At 44.5% G+C, this 19,300-nt stretch overlaps 1 protein-coding gene across 15 annotated transcripts in view; it reads left to right on the top strand.

Moving 5' to 3' along the window:
• Positions 1-19,300, top strand: part of kmt2ca (lysine (K)-specific methyltransferase 2Ca) — a 158,167-nt gene that overhangs the window by 121,362 nt on the left and 17,505 nt on the right. For 12 of the 15 annotated variants that reach the window (XM_069190966.1, XM_069190965.1, XM_069190963.1 and 9 more), the window contains 12 exons: positions 8-2,074; positions 3,463-3,794; positions 4,487-6,267; positions 7,062-7,173; positions 7,447-7,525; positions 7,625-7,688; positions 9,189-9,421; positions 11,365-13,104; positions 14,367-14,585; positions 16,744-16,908; positions 18,188-18,329; positions 18,921-19,068. In XM_069190966.1, coding sequence (XP_069047067.1) covers positions 8-2,074; positions 3,463-3,794; positions 4,487-6,267; positions 7,062-7,173; positions 7,447-7,525; positions 7,625-7,688; positions 9,189-9,421; positions 11,365-13,104; positions 14,367-14,585; positions 16,744-16,908; positions 18,188-18,329; positions 18,921-19,068 — 7,082 coding nt within the window. The remainder of the gene's footprint in view (positions 1-7; positions 2,075-3,462; positions 3,795-4,486; positions 6,268-7,061; positions 7,174-7,446; positions 7,526-7,624; positions 7,689-9,188; positions 9,422-11,364; positions 13,105-14,366; positions 14,586-16,743; positions 16,909-18,187; positions 18,330-18,920; positions 19,069-19,300) is intronic. The other 3 variants (XM_069190977.1, XM_069190970.1, XM_069190968.1) reach the window with 3 other exon arrangements.

The raw sequence follows: 19,300 nt of genomic DNA, 5'->3' as shown, positions 1-19,300 counted from the left end.
GTAACAGCAAATGAGACAGAAAAGCAAGCAGCAAGCCAAAATTGAAGCTACTCAGAAACTGGAGCAAGTAAAAAGCGAACAGCAGCAGCAGCAGCAGCAACAGTTACAACAGCAGCAGCAGCAGCAACAGTTCACTGGACAGTCAGGGAGTGATACACCTACCAGTGGGAATCAGAGCCCCCTTACTCCCCAGCCTAGCAATGGAAGTATGTCCCCTGCACAGCAGATGACGTCCAAAGATGCCTTTGCAAGACCTCAGCTGCCTAGCACGCCCACATCGGGGGCTTCGGATGATGTCTTTCTTCGACCGCAGCCCCCCCCACCTGCTGCCACGCGGATGCCGGCGCAAGATTCCTGTTCACAGGCCCAGTCCACCCAGCCTCAGTCCCCGCAGGTGTTCTCTCCTGGCTCCTCTAGTTCAAGACCCTCTTCTCCATGGGATCCATATGCGAAGATGGTGGGAACCCCTAGACCCCCTCCGATAGGGTCAGGTGCAGCCAGGAGGAACTCTGTAGAGACCTGCAACCCTCCACCAGTCAGGCCAACGGCAGAGCAGCAAGAAAGGGGTAATCCTTCTCCTGCCCACGAGTCCTTTGGGTCTCCAACGTCCATGAGCAATGATCCCTATGCAAAACCACCAGACACACCCAGGCCTGTGATGTCCACAGAACACTTTGTAAAGCCCATGGTCCCCCCAAGGTCAATGCCTGCTCCAGAGTCACCTGGAAAGCACCCAGCAGGACCAGGGCACCGTGCCGAAGTTTACCAGAGGATGTCACATAACAGGATGATCCTTTCTGATCCATACACCAGGCCTTTGCTGACTCCTGTTCCTGGAAGCAATGAGTCAGGCTCCGTCCCCCTCTTTAAAACCCCAATGCCTCCTCCTTCACAAGACCCATACAACTCTGTGCCTTCAACACAGAGGCGCCTGCCTGTTGACCCATACGAAAGACAGGTGCTGACGCCAAGGCCTCCAGATAGCTTTAACCAAAACCAGCTGAATGACCCTTATGCCCACCCGCCACTTACTCCCCGCCCAGCAGTGAGTGACAGTTTTCCAGCCCCTCCCAGGATGATGCGCCATCCACAAGGTGACCCCTTCTCACAGCTTGGGCCTGCAGCACGACTTCCTTCCAGGGATCCGTATGCCCAGGCCCCATCCACCCCGAGGCCAGTGTCGGATTCCTACTCGCAGGTTCTTGGCGCTTCTCGACCCCCACCGGACCCCTACGCACAACCGCCTGGCACCCCTCGCCCGTCCTCGGACCCTTATTCACAGCCTCCTTCAACGCCTCGGCAAATGTCGGACCCCTATGCTCAGTCGCCTTCGACCCCCCGGCCCTCTGCGGTGGACCAGTACCCTCAGCAGCAGCAGCCGCCTCACGCTTCAAGGCCATCTCCCTCACACTCAGCGGACCCTTATGCTCAGCCGCCAGGAACTCCCCGACCTGTGATGGGGGAGAGGTATTCAAAATCTCCTGTCAGCCAGAGAAATTCTGATCCCTACGCTCATCCTCCAGGGACGCCAAGGCCTGCAAAGAATGACCCATACTCTCAGCCACCTGGAACCCCCAGACCAGTGCTGAATGACCCTTATGCCCAGCCTCCAGGTACACCAAGGCCTGGCGCCTCAGAGGTGTTTAACAGACCTGTCGTCTGCAGGCCTGGACAAATGCCAAACCCAGACCCCTTCTCATCGCCACCACAGAACAGAGGTGTTGGTGGGCAAGAGACATTTTTGCGCCCTGCGGCACCTGGCCCTCAAACCTTAAAACACTCGGTTATACCAGAGGATGGTTTCGCACCGCCTCAGCCCAACCAGACACCGATTCACGATCCCTTTGAACAGGCATCTTTGAACCCTCGGCCGCAATCTGGGGAAAGGCTTGCGCTTGATGTGAACGAACAGCAGGGCACAGGACATGAGGGCAACTATGGAGTTTCTCCAGAGCACAAATTGAACCCCCAGGCCATGGGGCAGTTTTGTAATATCCCACAAACAACAGGAGCAGCAAATGAGCCAAACAGTGTGCAGCAACCCCAGGGAGATACTGAAGAAAAGCTCAGACAGGTAAAGGTTGTTCTGATTTTATTTTAAACAGCCCGGGAGGTACTGAGAGTCACAGGAAAACCTGCATGTCACTTGCGTCAATTATATAGCTACTGTTGAGGGTTCAGTTATTAAATAAAGGTATTAATACCATGTTTACATGAATGACCAGTTAAAACATGGTGACTATTAAAGCAGCCCCTTGGAAGATCTCCAAGAGTAAACTTGGTGTTTAAGGAAACAGACTGGAGGCTTCCTCCTTCTTAGCCAAAGAGTGTGCTGTAGCCTTACATGTGTTTCAGTAATTCAGGTATTAGAAATACTGCTTAATTTAATCATTAGTATTTTTTCAGCAGAGAGTACTGTAAAATGACTAAGGAAAAAACATGTATTATCATAAAACCCCGTTTTGCCAAAAGGTCAACAACCACATGGGTGAAGAGTCAAAAGAGAGCTTGGGATTGTGGTGCTTTTAATCTAAGCACTATTGTTGTAGTGTTTCTAACAGCAAAATGGTGCTTAATCCCAAAACAGCTTTGTAATACCTGGCAGCAAAAGTAAATATTACATAAACACTAATCCAATTAAGATGTGAAACCTATATTTAATGAAAAATAATTTGCCACATTAAGGAGAAAACAAATCTAAATGTTTCAAGCACTATTTAAAGAAAATACCTGTAATTTGGCTGTTGCCTGGCGTTCATTGCACTTTCAACAGAAAGCTGAAAATAGTCCAAGGAAATATGTTTCTGCATGCATTCATAACCTCCAATGCTCCAGTTCAGTCTGGTATTTTCTATGTTGTTATTCTCCTTATGCAAGCTTTTCATGCATAAAATTGAAGCCCAGAAATAACTGTTGGGGGGGAAAACAAAAGGTTTCTTTCTGTTCTCCATTCAGTTGCTTAAATGCAGGTAATCTTGCCTTGTCAAGTTAGCCCACCTAATGATGTAATTGCATGGTTTTAGGTATAAATACAGGTTGTTTCAGTAATACTGGGAAAATAAATATAACATTTAGTATGGGGTGATGTATTAAATCCCATCTGTACTGCTATTTGTTTTTTTCTCGGCATTTAAATCTGAATATTTACAGTAAATGTGGCTCTGTGCTCAAAGCTGGGGGGTAGGCAGTTGTCCGATCACCGGTATTGACAGAATTCAGTACTTTCATCTGTGGGGTATTTTTCTCCCTAGTCCAGTATTAGTTGCGTATTTCATTCGTTCTCAGGTTTACGGCAGCAATGTTAAAATACATATAGTTTCTTTAAACTGTGGACCCCAGTGTGGACCCCAGTGTGAAGGCATAGAGGTTCCACCCTGTTCCTTGATCGACACGCGTGCGCCCCAGCGGTTTTCATGAAGCGATCGTGCGCCTGAAGTCTGAACGGTTGTTCATGTGCTGCAGCGCCAGCGCCTGAGGGAGCTGATCCTGAGGCAGCAGCAGCAGAAGAGTGCCATCCGCCAGGAGAAGGGCCTGCAGGAGCCCGCCATCCCGGCGGCCGCAGGAGCGGCTCGGCCCTGGTCACAGGACGAGGCCGTCCAGCAGAGCGAGCTGTTCAACAGGCCTCCTCCCCCGTACCCAGGGACGGCGCGGGGTCCCCTCATGCCGGGAGCGCCGAGGTTTCCCGGCCCTTTTGCGGGTGAACCCCGAGGACCCTTTGCTGGGGAGGTCCAGTTCAACAGGCCCCAGTTTCCCGGAGATGTCGGTGGCATGGGCATGAGGCCACATGGGCCCAGGTGGGTCTCGGTGAAATAGCGTTTTAAAACAAACATGTTTTTTTGTTCGGCGCATGAGAATCTGTGTACCAGAGTGGGGAATGTCATCGTTTCGTAATATCATTAATCGATCCCACAGGAATTTGTGAAGTGTGTAATTATTTTATTTGGTAGGGACCTGTAACTTAATCCCTTTATGGGATATATTTAATTGATATGCTGTTAGTTACGAAACTGGTGCTGAAGCACTACAGGGTACAGGAGGGAAAAAGTCTTGCCGTCAAAGTCCTGGGGTTTTCTCTTTTGGTCACAGATTGCTACTGTATTGGCTTCTGACCCTTTAGCTTCGGGGTAGAGCCATTAGTTTCAACAGCCTCACAGCATCATACTGCACACATCTAAAGAAGCCTTATCTGGACTGTTGGCAGGAGAAATAATGGATAAATCAACTGAAGTGGTGGTGTGAGTGGTGCATTAAAATAACTAATCACAAAAAGATTAAATAGCTAGAGTTGGAGAACCCAAACACAGGTTAAAGGCTTACCTGTATTCTTCAGCAGATAAAACAAACACACATGGTTCCTTGTGTTTCCAAATTGAGCATCATAGTTTTGGTACCAGTTTATGGACCAGAACATATGCTGTTACATGTAGCTTAGAACTTGTAGGAAGGTTTTTTTAATGCGTTTTTCTTATTTTATTTGGTTCTGCAGATTTGGTTTTCCAACTGGTGGGCAAGGACCACTTGCAGTGCAAGAGCATTTTATGCGACCTCCGCATCAGATGCAAGGTCAAATACTTGACGTTCCACCACAGATGAGAAGGTCCTTGTCTGTTGATCTCGTGCGACCGATGGGAAATAATCCAATGGGACTTCCCCAGCATTTTCCTCCTCGTGGCATGCCAATGCAACAGCACAACATAATGGGGCAGCCTTTTATAGAACTCAGACACAGGGCTCCTGAGAGCAGACTTAGGCTTCCCTTCAACCCTTCTGTAATGACAGGGAATGTTATGGATCCATCCCTTCAGCCTCAAAGACCAGTGGGATTTATGAGTGGGCAAGAAATGGTGTTCCCTGCCCATCTGGGCCCAAGAATGATGGAACCAATCCCAGGCCAACCACCGGGAATGGCTCATATTCAGATGTCATCTAGTCTAGAGAATATAGCCCAGAATCCTGTTCAGATGAATGCTGGACAGCCCCATGCTCCACTGATGAGATCTTTGAGCCATCCTTCTACAAATGATACTTTCAGCGTAGCTCCATCCATGCTTCTGCCTCCAGCACCCGCTGAACCAGCAGAAGAGATTCCAATTGCCAGCTCAGAGGGAATTGAAGAAAAGCTAGATACAGATGACTCTGCTGTGAAAGATTTAGATGATGTGGAAGTCAAAGACTTGGACGATGAAGATCTTGAAAATCTCAATCTTGAGGATGGTAAAGCTGATGATCTGGACCTTGAAACTAATGACTTACATCTGGATGACTTCTTAAGATCAGGAAAGTTTGATATTATTGCATACACAGATCCCGAACTTGATTTGGGGGACAAGAAAGACATGTTCAATGAAGAGCTTGATCTAAGTGATCCTATTGATGACCAAGCAGAGACTGCAGAAGAACACAAAGCGTCTGGAGGTGTGGCCGAAAATAAGAATGCTGCATCTGTCAGTGCTGTACCCTGTCAGACAAAGACTGAAACTGTTGTAGAGGGAAAAACTGAGAAAACACCTGAAAAGCCTCAGGATAATGATAACCTAAAAATCAGCAGCCCTAATAAGGAAGCTAATCTTCCATGCACAGTGAGTATAGTTAAAGCTGAAGTGAAAGAATGTTTAATACACACACAGGAATGTTGTAGCAGCAGTGATCAAACAGACAGGTTAGGATGTAACCAAGAAAACACTGGAGATAACCCAAGCATTTCTGAAGCATCTGCTCAGCTGTCAGCCCAACCTAGTGGTGGCAGCCTCTCTGGTTCAACTCCAGTGCTTTCTAGTTTGTTGATCAAAGACAAGCCAGATGACACAGGGCTTATAGATTCTCCAAATCAAAGTGACCTGACATCCCAGTCAAGCCAAGTTACAGGAACGCAGCAGAACCCTGCTGTGATAATGACACCAGGGCAAGTACAAGACCATGTGATGAATCCTAGTCTGCCTTTGGGTCAAAGGATAAACCCTGGTTTCTCTCAGGGAGCACCGCTAGTTAATCCAAACTTTGTTCAGGGCCAACATCCCTGTCAGAACTTCGGAGCTGGGCAACCTGTAGACCAGACCATCCCCAACAACATGCCAGCAGCAGGGGCTCCGCAGGCAATGTTCCCCCACAGCTTGAATCAGCAGAACCGGGAGAGGCCTCTGCTGCTTGATGAGCAGCCACTTCTTTTGCAAGACCTGCTGGACCAGGAGAGACAGGAACAGCAGCAGCAGAGACAGATGCAAGCAATGATCCGCCAGCGATCCAATGACTCGTTCTTTCCCAACATCGGTAAGACGTCAGCGTAGCGATGCTTCTTTGAGGTTATTAAATCCCAATCATTCGAAGTCTAATTTTGGGCATCCACCTACATGAAATGAAGATGAAAGCAAAAGCACATTTTTTAGTTTTGTATTTTTAAAATGGAGTGTTCCCCAGTATAAGAAGAAACGCAAATCAGTTTTTCCTGATTTTGATCTTTTCCTATACTCTATACTATTGGATATTCAAACAAACCTTATAATTGTACTAAACCAAATGGAGCTGGTACCTTAGGCTGTTAGTGCAGCTACACGTTCTTACCTAGTCCTTTAATTTTTCTGCAACCCGCATGTAGTGTTTATGAAACACAGGAAAATGACCTCTGTTGCCTCAAGTTATCAGAATTTCTAGATGAATTCTTCATAGATGTCAACAATTTCTTTATTTCATACGTTTAAACTATGTAACTCCCAATGTATTCCTTTTAGATCATAACATATTTAGTGTAATTCATATAGTATGTGCTAGCTTAATTAAAATTAGTTCACCTTGTCGTACCATCACATGTAATGATCATTTTCTGTAGTGTTAAGTCAGCATAAGGGTACCTGTTACAAGGTAACAATATTAGACATTGATTTAATCTCTTTATTTTTCCAAATTATTATCTATAATATATACAGCACAGTAGACTTAATATGGGGGCTGCTTGTTTTCTAAACAATACAAGTTGAACTCAATACAAAGCGGAAAAGACATTTTAATATATTTTTGCTTGCAGTGAGCATGGCTTATTTGTTTTATAACTTTCTGAAACTTTGCAGACTTTGATGCCATTACTGATCCTATAATGAAAGCGAAGATGGTTGCTCTCAAAGGCATCAACAAAGTAATGTCTCAAAACAACCTGGGGATGCCTCCCATGGTCATGAACAGGTATGACATGCAGATTGAAATATCTGATTCACTTCTTCTTGTTCGTAAGCCTTGTTTTGTAATCGGGTAAATCTGTTCATTAAAATCTGCTAAATTTATTTTCTTTATTTTCTAAATTTTCTTTTTCTTTATTGACATCATTATAAAATTATGTTTCTCCAAAGTGTAGTTAGGCCTTTGTATTAACAAAGCAAATATTAATCTGGAGTAGGGCAAACTCATTTTGTTAATCCAGTATCTGAGATTTAAGAAAATGTTTTCTTTTTCTGACAGATTTCCTTTTGTGGGTCAGCAAATGCCTAGTGCACAGTCTGGGGATGGCTCCTCTCTCCCGCAGCAAGCGGTCGGCCAGGTAATTTAAGGTTATCGGTGTCGCAACAATGATACAATGTGGCATTTGGCTTCTCCGTACACATTAACACCTTAGCCTATATCTTTGTTTTTTTTTCAGGATGGCAAGTTAGCACCACAGATGGCGAGACCTAATCCTCCCAATTTTGGACCAGGTTTTGTTAGTAAGTAAATCTATAATGTAAATGCATAATTGCTCTTTTTATTATTTTGTAACTAAAATGCTTTGAGGAACTTACGTTTTTGAGGGAAAGTCCTGTGCTACTTATACTGAAAAGTGAAAAGTGTACTGATGCATAGAAGAAACGGCACTTGGGTCGAATGATTGGAATCGAATTTTCAAAATTGGTATAAAACGTGACAGAAAACTCTTAATCGAGCGGGACTCTCCACTCTCCACTGGGTTCTTGGATTTGTCGATGTTCTTGGAGTCACTATGGGGAAAAAAAGTTGGACACCCCAACATTGTTGTCATGACTGAGTAGTAAGGCTCCCCTCAATCTGCAGATCGGCATCAAAGGAAATCATGTGTTCAGGGAAATTCGTCCTCAGGCCATTACACTTTTGCCAACCCTTCTGGTTGCCTTGAACACTGCGACTATCATCAGCCCACCCACAATGATGCATCCACCCTTTTTTAAAGCCTGCCAAAGAGCAAAATGGTATTTCTCTGGCAATGAAATGCTCCACCGGTCCACTTGTCGCTGCTTTGGATATTCTGCGAGGTTGTTCTCCAGGCATGCAGATCATCTTCATAGGTTATTCCGCAGATAAGTAGATTATTCCTGCCTAGACTTTAAACTGGGACAGGAAGTTGATGGTCCACAACCAGTGAATACCTGCCTTCAGGGTCATGGCCTGCCACCCACTGAGCCAGTTTCCTGGTTTCTCTGGACTGGTCTATTGAATGAAACATTTTTTCAAAGACAGGCCCACTTCAACATTTCAGTCATGGTTTTAGTAACGGGCAATCTCACTATTTTTAATGAAATCATAGTTTATTATCCTGATGAACAATACATTAAAAAAATCAGCAAACTAGAGTGCTGTTTGCAACATAGGTTTCGTGTATATACAGTTACCCACTGTAAAATTAGGGTTCTTAGTTTTCTTTGTTCATTTTCCATCTGCCTTCCTCCCTTCAAAATGTAATTAGCTATCATTGAGTCTTTACTAGCTTCTAATGTGCTGAAAAAGTTCAGGATGATGTTTTATTAACCATAATGATTTTAAACATTACACTTGTGATTGTTGTACACTAAAATATTTTGGCTAAAAGACTAGACACCTCATTTAACTCCTGGTGGAAAAAAATAAACCTGCAGCCATTTAAAAATATTTAGATTTTAAGAAGTTCAGTTGTGAAATTGAGCTGAACATTTGCAGGGATCAGTGCTCAACATCACCAAAACTGCCCCTGAGGGATTGATGAGGGAAAAACACTCCTGCTTGTGACATTTTTGTTTCGTAATGCGCAGAGCTTGTGTTTTTAACTTGGGTTCCCTAATTGTAAAATTAATAAAAATAGAGTGTGCCATATATACTAAAGACTGTCATTTTCATTGTGACTTAGAGAATATGGTATATGCAGTTAATGGATTTCTTATTCTTGTGCTTTGGAACCTGATCAGTTCAGACCTGCTTATTTTTATTTCTACTTTTAGATGATGCCCAAAAGAAACAGTATGAAGAGTGGCTGCAAAAGACTCAGCAGCTACTGCAAATACAGCAGAAGTTCCTCGAGGAGGAGATCGGAGCCCACAGGAAATCCAAGAAGGCACTTTCAGCAAAGCAGCGCACTGCCAAAAAGGCCGGCAGAGAATTCCCTGAAGAAGACGCCGAGCAGCTGAAGCATGTTACAGAGCAACAGAGCGTGGTGCAGAAACAACTGGAGCAGGTAACTCTTGCCTTCCTCACTCTGTCAAACGAAGACCAGGGTTGCCCATCTGCTGGCTTCTGAATGCAGATGGCATTCAGATTCTTTAGTCTACAGGGCAATTTTTGTTGACTTCTTTGCCTTTGAACGGATTTTGTCTCAATGCAGGTTCTTAAGTAAAGCTTGCATCAAAGCTACTGATTTTCTCTGTAATAACTTACGAGCCTTATTTGTGATGTGTATGTGCAGAGTAAAGGCATTATTCTACTCATTTTAAATTAACCCTGATATTATTGCATAGGTTGAGGCATAACTTATTGATCTAGGTCTCTAATGGGGATCTTCCCCACTTTTTAGGATAGACACTATGTAAAAGGCAGAATCCATCGTAAGATGTCAAAAATCAATGTGGACTCCTTTCTTAGTAAAGGAACAATGGGGGAAGTCAACAGTAAGACTTCTCCTACTGCTTCCTTTGTAATGTATCAGAACTCGATGTTTCCATAGACTTTGGATAACTCGTTTCATGTAGTCTTCTCTGCCTGTAACTGAAATGAGACCGTGGGCAGCTGCTCTCCACCACCACAACACAGGGCCTCAGCAGAACTTGCCAAAATACATGAAACAAAATTCTTGCAATTTACAAACAGGGGCGATGGTTTGATAGTTTTATTGAAGAAACATCAGTGCTCTAATTGCTATTTAGCAAGGGGCTCAATACATCAAACTGTTTCTAAACACATTCTCACTGCAAATAATTTTTCATGTCCCTTCTTTGAGATCGATTTTATTGGTATAACTTCTGATGTAAAGCTTAAATTGCGAGGAGATGATGTAAGGAGCCAAGTCTTTGACCAATGAAGCTGTACAGACGATTGTCTTTCTCCTTGATGATTTCAGGGGTCACCTCTGCAGGCGGTGTTTTGTCATTGCAGTGCGTCTAGTCTTTTGGACACTCTGCACTGTGCCCGGCAGAGGTCTTGGCACCTAACTTAGCACCCGATACAGTTCAGGAGAAATGTCAAGTGGTTTATCGCCTCATGTCAAGAAGCTCGATGCATGATTTGTTCATTGTTTTACTAAAATTCTTCAAGAATTCCAATAATGCTAGTGAGAAGAACTGCTAATATAGAACAGTGCTACTAAACAGTAGCATGCGTTCCAGAAAGAAACAGGAGATTTGTTAATGCAGCTTTGAATAATATAACAAATAAAACAATTTCTTTTTTTAAATGGTCCCTACTGTTCCTTATAATGTGGGAGAATGCTGAATTAATTTTCAAATATTGTATAATACGTATCGTAATATAATAGTATAATCTCAATTCTCCTGCATTTCTTCTTTTGATGCCACATTGCCTTTCCCTAGGCCATTTAATCTAGAATGATGTGCTTTTCAAAAACATCTGTTGAATTCTGTCTTGGGCAACTGTTGAGTATTTAGGGGATTACAGTATTGTGGTGGAGTTGCATTTATTACTTTTTTATATTTTACTTTTGGAGTACTTTGTGCTGACACCTCTCTCAAGGCGTCTTTTGCTGTTTTTAATCTTGTTACATTGAGGTGAAACTGCTTTTCTTTTTGTTGCATTTATAAAGGTTCTTCAGCACCCTCCCTTAATCATTGCTTAAGTGGCAAATTGTTCACAAGGTCCATTTGCACACGGCTATCCATTTCAAATATCCATGAAAAACAACGATAGCTTTTTTGTGATTGATGTTCATCATTTCTAAACTGTTTTTATTCCATTTTAATTATATGGCCCCCCCAAAACTATTGAGTCTATTTGTCCTTGAAAAGGTTTACATCTGATTTTAGCATTTTTTTTGGGGGGGGGGATAATTCTCTTCACAGGCCTTTAAACCTCAAGGCTTAGCCTTTCGTGTTGTTTTCCCGAGGGTTTGCAAACACTTTAAGCGTCTCTGCCGCTCCGCTCATGACTGAACCTTTTCTCCACGTTCAGATTCGGAAGCAGCAGAAGGAGCACGCCGAGCTGATCGAAGAATATCGCATCAAGCAGCAGCAGCAGCAGCAGTGCACCATGCAACCTGCTCTGATGCAAGGAATCCAGGCCCAGGCGCCAATGGTACCAGGGGGACCGGCTATGGGCCAGCAGAACTTCCCCATGATGCCCCAGCAGATGCCACCGCACCCGGGGCAGCCGAGCCCAGCTCGCATGCCCAATGCGCAGAATTGGCACCCCGGGGCCCCCGTCCCGCTGGCCGGGGCCAGGATGCCGGCTCACATCCCTCCACAGATTCCAGCAAACCCGGCCCCGCCTGCCCAGGCGCCGCTTCCGGGGAGCAAACCGGTGCCGGCTGGTGCCGCTGCGGGCAACGGCGCTCCCCACGTCAAGTTTGACGACAACAACCCGTTCAGCGAGGGTTTCCAAGAGAGGGAGAGGAAGGAACGCTTGAGGGAGCAGCAGGAGAGGCAGAGGATCCAGCTGATGCAGGAGGTGGAGCGCCAGCGAGCTTTGAAGCAGCGGCTGGAGATGGAGCAGCAGGGGATGGTGGGTCCAGATCTGAACAGAGCACCGCTTTCCCAGATGCCCTACTTTAATCCAGATATGTCCCCCGACTTCATGCAGCCCCAGAGGCCGCCACAGCCAACCCCTCAGCAGCAGCTGGGGCAGATGTTCCCCCAACAACAGAATATGCAGCAAGGCTTCGTGGGCTCCCCTCCTGGTACACCTTTCATGCAGGGTGCTGAGCGTAGGCCAGTGATGGGCAATGGACCATTTGGCCCAGACATGACAGTTGGAGGCCCAGGTTTCCGAGCCAAGAACCCAGCCCTGCAGGGGGCTAACTTTACGCAGGGCCCGCCCAGACCGCCAGGATTTGGTGGTCCTGGCATAATGCCACAAGGTGCTGCCGAAGGACCACCATTTGGTATGGAGCCTGCCACACCCCTTCCTCCAAATTATCCCGGTTCTGGCCCATCCCTGATCCAGCTGTATTCCAACATCATCCCTGAGGAGAAAGGGAAAAAGAAAAGAAACCGGAAAAAGAAGAAAGATGATGACGCGGATTCGGTGAAGACTCCTTCCACTCCGCACTCTGACCTTACTGCCCCACTGACACCCTGTGTTTCAGACACAGCTTCCACACCCACACAGAACGCCCCTGCTGACTCCCTGCTGCAGCACCAGGGCGACCAGGACACAGCTGAACTCCTTCCTGGTTCCTCTACTCCTGGATCCCTGGGAAGTCAGCCTCCTTCTGAGCTGGAGCGGCAGCTATCGGGAAGCAGCAGCAGCAGCGGTGGTGGGGGAGGAGGAGGAAGAGGCAGCGGTCTCTCACAAACAACGGGGCGTCCGTCTAGCGGCAGTTCAGAGGCAGACAGGGGTCAGCAAGAGGAGCCACACAAAGGCGTCCACGAGATCAAAGTGGAAAGGGTGGAGTCCTCCGAGTGTCACACACCCAAAGATTCCAAGGTGGAACAGGTCCAAGGAATCGTAAAGCTCGAAGATGGTAAGGAGGGGACCCCACCTCACGTGGCTGGCCAGAGCCCAGCTCACAGCACCGACGGAACGGGAACGAAACTGGAGTCTGGAAATGAGCTGCTGAAGCACCTGCTGAAAAACAAGAACGCGCCGTCCTTGCTTTCTCATCAGAAATCGGATGAGAGCCTGCGATCTGAGGACGAGGGGTCCGCAGAGCACAGACAGTTGCAGAAACAGGGTTCTGCTGATGGCGCGATAGTAAGTACTAGGGTTAAGAGATTCATTACGATGGCGCTAAACTTTGTGATAACTCTCGTTTGAGTCAGAGTTTTGGATGCCCACGGTTGAATCTTTTTTTTTTCCCAGTTCCTGGCTCATTGTGAGAATAGCTTCAGTCGACGAGCTGGAAAATTAAAAAAGTGAAATGATCCCTAAAATAAAATAAAAGGCATTAAAATTAAACATGTGAAATGCTTCCTATGAAGTGGGTCATTTAGCATCCACCTTATAAAGAAAATCCGAAGCGATATTTCTAAAATTAGAAAATACACAAGTCCTTTTTGGAATAAAAGGATAAGCATTTAAACACTGGCATTCAATTTAAACTTATGCGCTGCAGTATTCTTTTCTTAATGATCTTTCTAAATGTCTTGAAGTTCCCATAGCTTTAAAAAGTCTGGTTTTATTAAAATGACGTCATTTTTAGAAACGTAACTAAGTCTTCTTTGGGACAGTGTTTGAACAGTTTGATGGGGTCTTTGAAAATGGTAGAAATAAGCTTTTTCGTACTACATTTTTCTGAGCTCAAGCATTACTTAATAGCACCCCCTGTCAATAAGGAGTTGGCAATGTCTGAAGTTAGTGTAGAACGGCAGTCTGTAACAGTATGTTTTTTTGCAGCTTTACAATATGGTTGGTATCCTTGATATCCTTTTAGAAATAAAATGCTTTTAACAGCACCCTCATGTTTTTGTATTTAGTTTTGCAGTAGAGGAGCTCAGGCTCTGCACTGTCTCCCAGTCTTGGTATCGTGCACCTGCAACGTTTCTGTTCCAGCTCTTTTGCTCAATTGAATGGCTGGGGTCCTTAATTAGATTAGTTTTGCATTGCAAAGAAAAAGCAAAATCCAGCATGTAAAAAAAGTGGAAATTCTACATTTAAGCTGGAAACTCCTAAAAAAAAGTCTAATCAAAAGTATTAGGTCAACATCAGAACACTCATCACTACGTTTCCCTGTGCTGCCATTTTGCTTAGCGCTACAGTTTGTCAGGTAATCTCTCTTACTATAGGCAAGTGACCTCTTAACATCCCAGACTCTTATATTTCCATGTATCATAATAAACGCACTGCTCAGAAAAAACATCTTAAATGAGCTGTTGGTGGTTTTGCAAGTGTGACACCTAACACAGCATCCTCTCTGGTTTTTATCGGCCCGACTAGCATCATTCCCCAGTGGCAGCTGGTGTCGGGGTTTTTCGAATCTCCTGGTTTAGCCCCGCTGACCCTCCCACTCTTTTCAGCAGCGGCCCACTGCCAACCAAATGCCCAGGAGCCTGGGCCTCCAGGGTCCTCAGCTGCAGAGAGCCGAGCAGGACCCGGACAAGAAGAAGCAGCGGAACAAGAGGGCCCCCAAGGGCAGCGAGAAACCAGCCTCTCGCTCCAAAAAGAGAAAGAAGGAGGAGGAGGAGAGGCCATTGGTGTACTCCAACACCGATACCTTAATGACTCAACTGAAACAGGTGCGTCTTTGGCTGCCTTCTTGCGGAGGTTATGCAACACGTTTTTTAGCGGGGAAATGTGCGACTTTGGTTTTGTCAAGAGTTGAAATGGAAGGAGACCTGTAAGATGGTCATGTGGATGCGTGAGTTTCATGATGTTGCTTTGAAGGAGGCTTGCCCAGATGTTTTAGATGCTTGTTTTAGATGCACAGCAATGAGTAGTAAAATCCTTCAGTTTAATTGGGTCTAATCTCAGTTTAATCTCTTAAATCTTAAATAACTATTTAGCAACACTAGATAGTTAAACGCTCCCTTTGTAACAGTCATTTAAACCAACAGTTCAGTACATTAAAGGGCTGAGTAAAGCAACTCTAAAAACAAGCTGTAAAGCGTATACTTAAATGTTTGCATTGGTCACAGTCAACGTTTGTCATAAATATTTTAATTTATCACAAAATGTAGACTTGTTTCTCCTTGTGTACAAACAAATGTTCAGAAAGCTGGAGCGGACTTACGTTTGTACCTCACAACTCAGTGCAAGTGTCCCAGTTCTCCGTTTCCTCACAGCATGTTTTGGACACGTCAACCCTGCCAAACTTTCCATTTCAATGTCTGTGGTGAAAGATTTTCAATACATTATAGGCTTTTTTTCACCACCACATCGACTCAGCAGTTAGTCGGTAAGCCGGTTTTGGCAAAATCACTGAAAGGAATTGATCAGAAGGGTCTATATATTTGATAATCAGATGAGCAGATGGATTACACCTGTTAGTTCAATTGATAAATATTACGTACAGTATGCATTGTGGAGGAGTTGGTGACAATCTGTACTGCACCATCTCCACAGGTAATCCACGAGTTCATGAGATATATTCAAAATCTTTGTGGGGGAGCTCCGAGAGTTACATAAAACCAAATATTTCTTCACTCAAGTGAGAGGGGCTCTTGTTTTTTTATAAAGCATCAAAACTGTGCAAGATGCAGAAAGTATGGAAGAATGCTGAATTTGCGAATACAGTTGAATTTGAACACAATGACCCAGGACACACATCGCTTTGCTTCCTTTTCCACTTGAGCACATTATTTAAATGATTGTTCTCCAGTCTGACCATTCTTTGTTTAGCTGCATTAAAGATTTGGAGCCAGCATTTTTAAATTAAGAGAAGTATTTTGTTTACTTTTTCCATTAAATGGTTGCTATGCCATGATTGCTATGATCCTGATAATCAAGTATGCAGTTAATGTTTTAATTGCAGTGTTAAGAATTAGCAGGGAGCTGGTAGTTAGTATAAGATCTCGAAGTGTGAGGCAGAATAATTGATCTTAATTTAAATTCCATTAAAAAACAACAAATGAACAGTTACAGCAGTTAATTTGTTTAAGTCTTAACCCACTTAAGATAGTGGTTAAGTGCAAAAAAACACTTTTCATTACTCTTTCTGTATTTTTAAACATGTGCCGTAACCTTTGACAATGAGAAATTTTGCTTTGTGGCAAAAGGGTTCAAAAACTTTTCCCAAAAGATTTAAGTTCCATTTATTCTTTTATCTTCTCTTGGCTTCTGCTGTCTCCCTTGAAATGCCAACACTTGCTGAACAGCACAGATTAACTCAAAAACATAGTTCAAGCCAAGTGATAAAACCTAGAAATTGAAAGCTGGAATCCACACAGCTACCAGAAATAACAATCGGCAGCAGACACTAAGACACAAAGCTGGTCGCCAGAATATGACTGGTTCCTCAGTTCGTCATGCTAATGTTTATCCTCAGAGTATTCAGGCTTAGGTGCTTTCAGTTGGAGGTGCATCTCTCCTTCTCTCCATGGTAAAGATTCACCGCCTCTGTTGTGAATCTCATCGGGCTTATGTCTGGCCTTGTGTTCACATCCGTGTACACATTGAGGTAGACGTGCAATGTTTGTATAAACTTGAACCAGGAAACCCGTGAACCATAGTTTCTCTGGTTTTTGGTGCTCTATGGATATGAATCCTCAGTTGAATGTACAGTATTGTTTAGGTAACCCGTTTTGTAGATCAGATCTCAATCAGCTGTAAAAATTGCAGAGCTCCGGATGCCCGAGGGGTGGAATGCCTGTGCCGGGTGTGAGCTGTTGTAGTGTGAAATAAATTCACCATATCTCCATTATTCATTTCTATTCATATTCCTTTTCCACCCTTCAGCAACTCTCTCTGCTACCGTTGATGGAGCCCTTGATAGGTGTGAACTTTGCACACTTCCCTCCCTACGGCAGTGGGCAGCTGAACGGGGAAAACCGACTGTCCGGCACCTTTGGAAGTGCATCCCTGGATGGGGTATCGGACTACTACTCCCAGTTGATTTACAAGGCAAGTTTCCTTTCTAAGTGGGTTCCTTCAAGTGTCGTCTTCAGCTGGCACTGCCTCAGTCAGGTATTTCTAGAATTCCCCCTGTGGCTGTGATTTTTTTTTTGTTGGCTCAATATACTTTTTTATATTGCGCTGGGTTGGCGTTCCATCCAGGGTGTACCCTGCCTTGCACCCGTTGCCTGCTGGGATAGGCTCCATCTCCCCCGCAACCCTTTGTGGAGGGGAAAAGCAGTTAGAAAGTGGATGGAGTATTTTTTGTATTGTCGAGTCAAATTACATCTGATGTAATGATGTAAGAGATACATAAGCATCTTCTAATTGGGTTGTTAGAATATTGCCACAGAGTGATTTTCTGCAGGTGAAAACAGTGATGTAAAAACATTTTTTTTTAAGGTTAGGTTTGGAATTAGAATTGGAACTAGTTTTGTTCTGGGAGTGCAGCTTGAACTGGTGACATTTCATTTCATCCTTATTCCCGATTAGTCCTTCAAGATGATTCTGTGGATTTTTGACAAGTTCTCCGTAGTCATTTTATTGAGCGGTGTAGTTCAGGAAGTTGTCAGTATTGTGAGAGGGAGATTTTAATTCCTATTCGTATGTGTGAGACTGCTGTCATCGAGCTCATGCTTTTTAGCTCAACAGTGAAAAGGAAAGAACTGCTGTACACATTCTAAAGGAAAAGCATATGTCTGTGGCAATGTAGTCATTTTTGTAATATTTATTTAATAAAATCCTTAGTGTGATAGTCTGTCTTCTTGCCGAGACTATCCAAGCCAAAACTGATACTGAGAGACTGCTACCTGAATTGCTTCTAGGAGAGAGAGATCACTTTATTGGACATATACAGTTTCTTGCATTAGGAATTTGTCTTTTCACATAGCCCAACTTGCTCTCCATGAGCACACAGACAGGGAGAGAGAAGCTTGGGGTCAGATCGCAGGGTCAGCCTTTTATACAGTGCCCCTGGAGCAGTTGGGGTTAAGGGCCTTGCTCAGGAGCCCAATGGAGTAGGATTCCTCTGCCGACCTCTGCCGGATTTGAACCGGCAACCTTCCAGCCACAGGCGCAGATCCTTAGCCACAGAGCCAGAGGTGCTTGGCTTGTTCTACATGTAGAGATTCAAACAGCTCCGATCTGTCATGTGCTTATACGCACGGTCAAAATGAGCTGCGTGTGCTATTTTGCCGAGTTGTAGAAAATTCTCTTAAATGATGTCCTCAGATTTTGATGTTGCTGCGTCTTCTCTTATACACCAGTAACAAAAACTGTTGTTTTGCAGCAGAACAACTTAAGCAACCCCCCTACTCCACCAGCTTCGTTGCCTCCAACCCCACCCCCAGTTTCTCGGCAGAAGATGGTGAATGGCTTCGCCACAGCAGAAGAGCTGACCAATAAAGCTGCTGTGATGGGGGGTCATGATGGTAGGTAGTTACCCCCTTTTCCCACAGATGACATCTGAACTGTAAACACTGTGCAGTAATGAAAAAAACCCTTACCTAGAAACATGCGGTTGTGTTGTTAACTTATTGTTAACCTAAATGTTGAATTTCTTGTTCCCCAGGCAGCATTTTTAAAGAAAGGTAATGGAAGTTACTTTTGACCTATGTGAAAGGATTCAGTGTATAAAGTTAAAACGCTTCAGGGTCCTTCATGTGTACTTTGCATGTTACCCCCTCGTTCACATGGTTTTTTAATCAGGTGCTTCAGCTCCCAACAACTTCCAAAAGCCGTGCTGACTAGGTTTGATTGGCTGTTCTCTGTGTCCCTGTAATAGACTGACAGTCCTCCCTTGCACGCTGCTTACAAGACTGTTACCTAAACCAGGAAAGGCAGCTTGCTGCTAATGGATCATTGATCAAAGAAGTCATTAAGTTTTTTTTTGTAAATGTAACGTTTCTGTATTTGTGTAATGATGGTGTGAGTTTTCTGAGGGTTCAGCAGGATGCCACGCAATTTAGGGATATGAAGAATGCTAGATAACGGCACCTTCATTCATTTTTACTTTGCCTTAGTTACCAAAAGCCTTGGACCCAAGCAGTTCCAGATGCCCTTTAGGCCTGAAGAGGATTTGCTCGCCCGAGCAATTGCTCAGGGTCCTAAAACAGTGGATGTGCCAGCCTCCCTACCCACACCTCCTCATAACAACCAGGAGGAGCTCCGGTGAGTATCCTGCATTCGTAAATTACATTAATGCCTTACATGTTAACTGACCGTTTTTTTTTGGTCGCCATTTTGAATGGTTTTCAGAGATGCCCATGCTTGTGTCTTTAGAACAGCAGTCATACAGGGTTTCTGCAACAACCATTGCAACACTGGAAGGATCACTTGGGCTCAGGCTCAGGCTTTTCACTTTTCTTCAGTAGCATTTGTGACCACTTGTGAACCAGGAGAC

This window comes from Lepisosteus oculatus, chromosome 6 (genome assembly GCF_040954835.1).
Source record: "Lepisosteus oculatus isolate fLepOcu1 chromosome 6, fLepOcu1.hap2, whole genome shotgun sequence".
NCBI lineage: Eukaryota > Metazoa > Chordata > Actinopteri > Semionotiformes > Lepisosteidae > Lepisosteus > Lepisosteus oculatus.
This window is presented reverse-complemented; position numbering and strand designations above follow the sequence as displayed.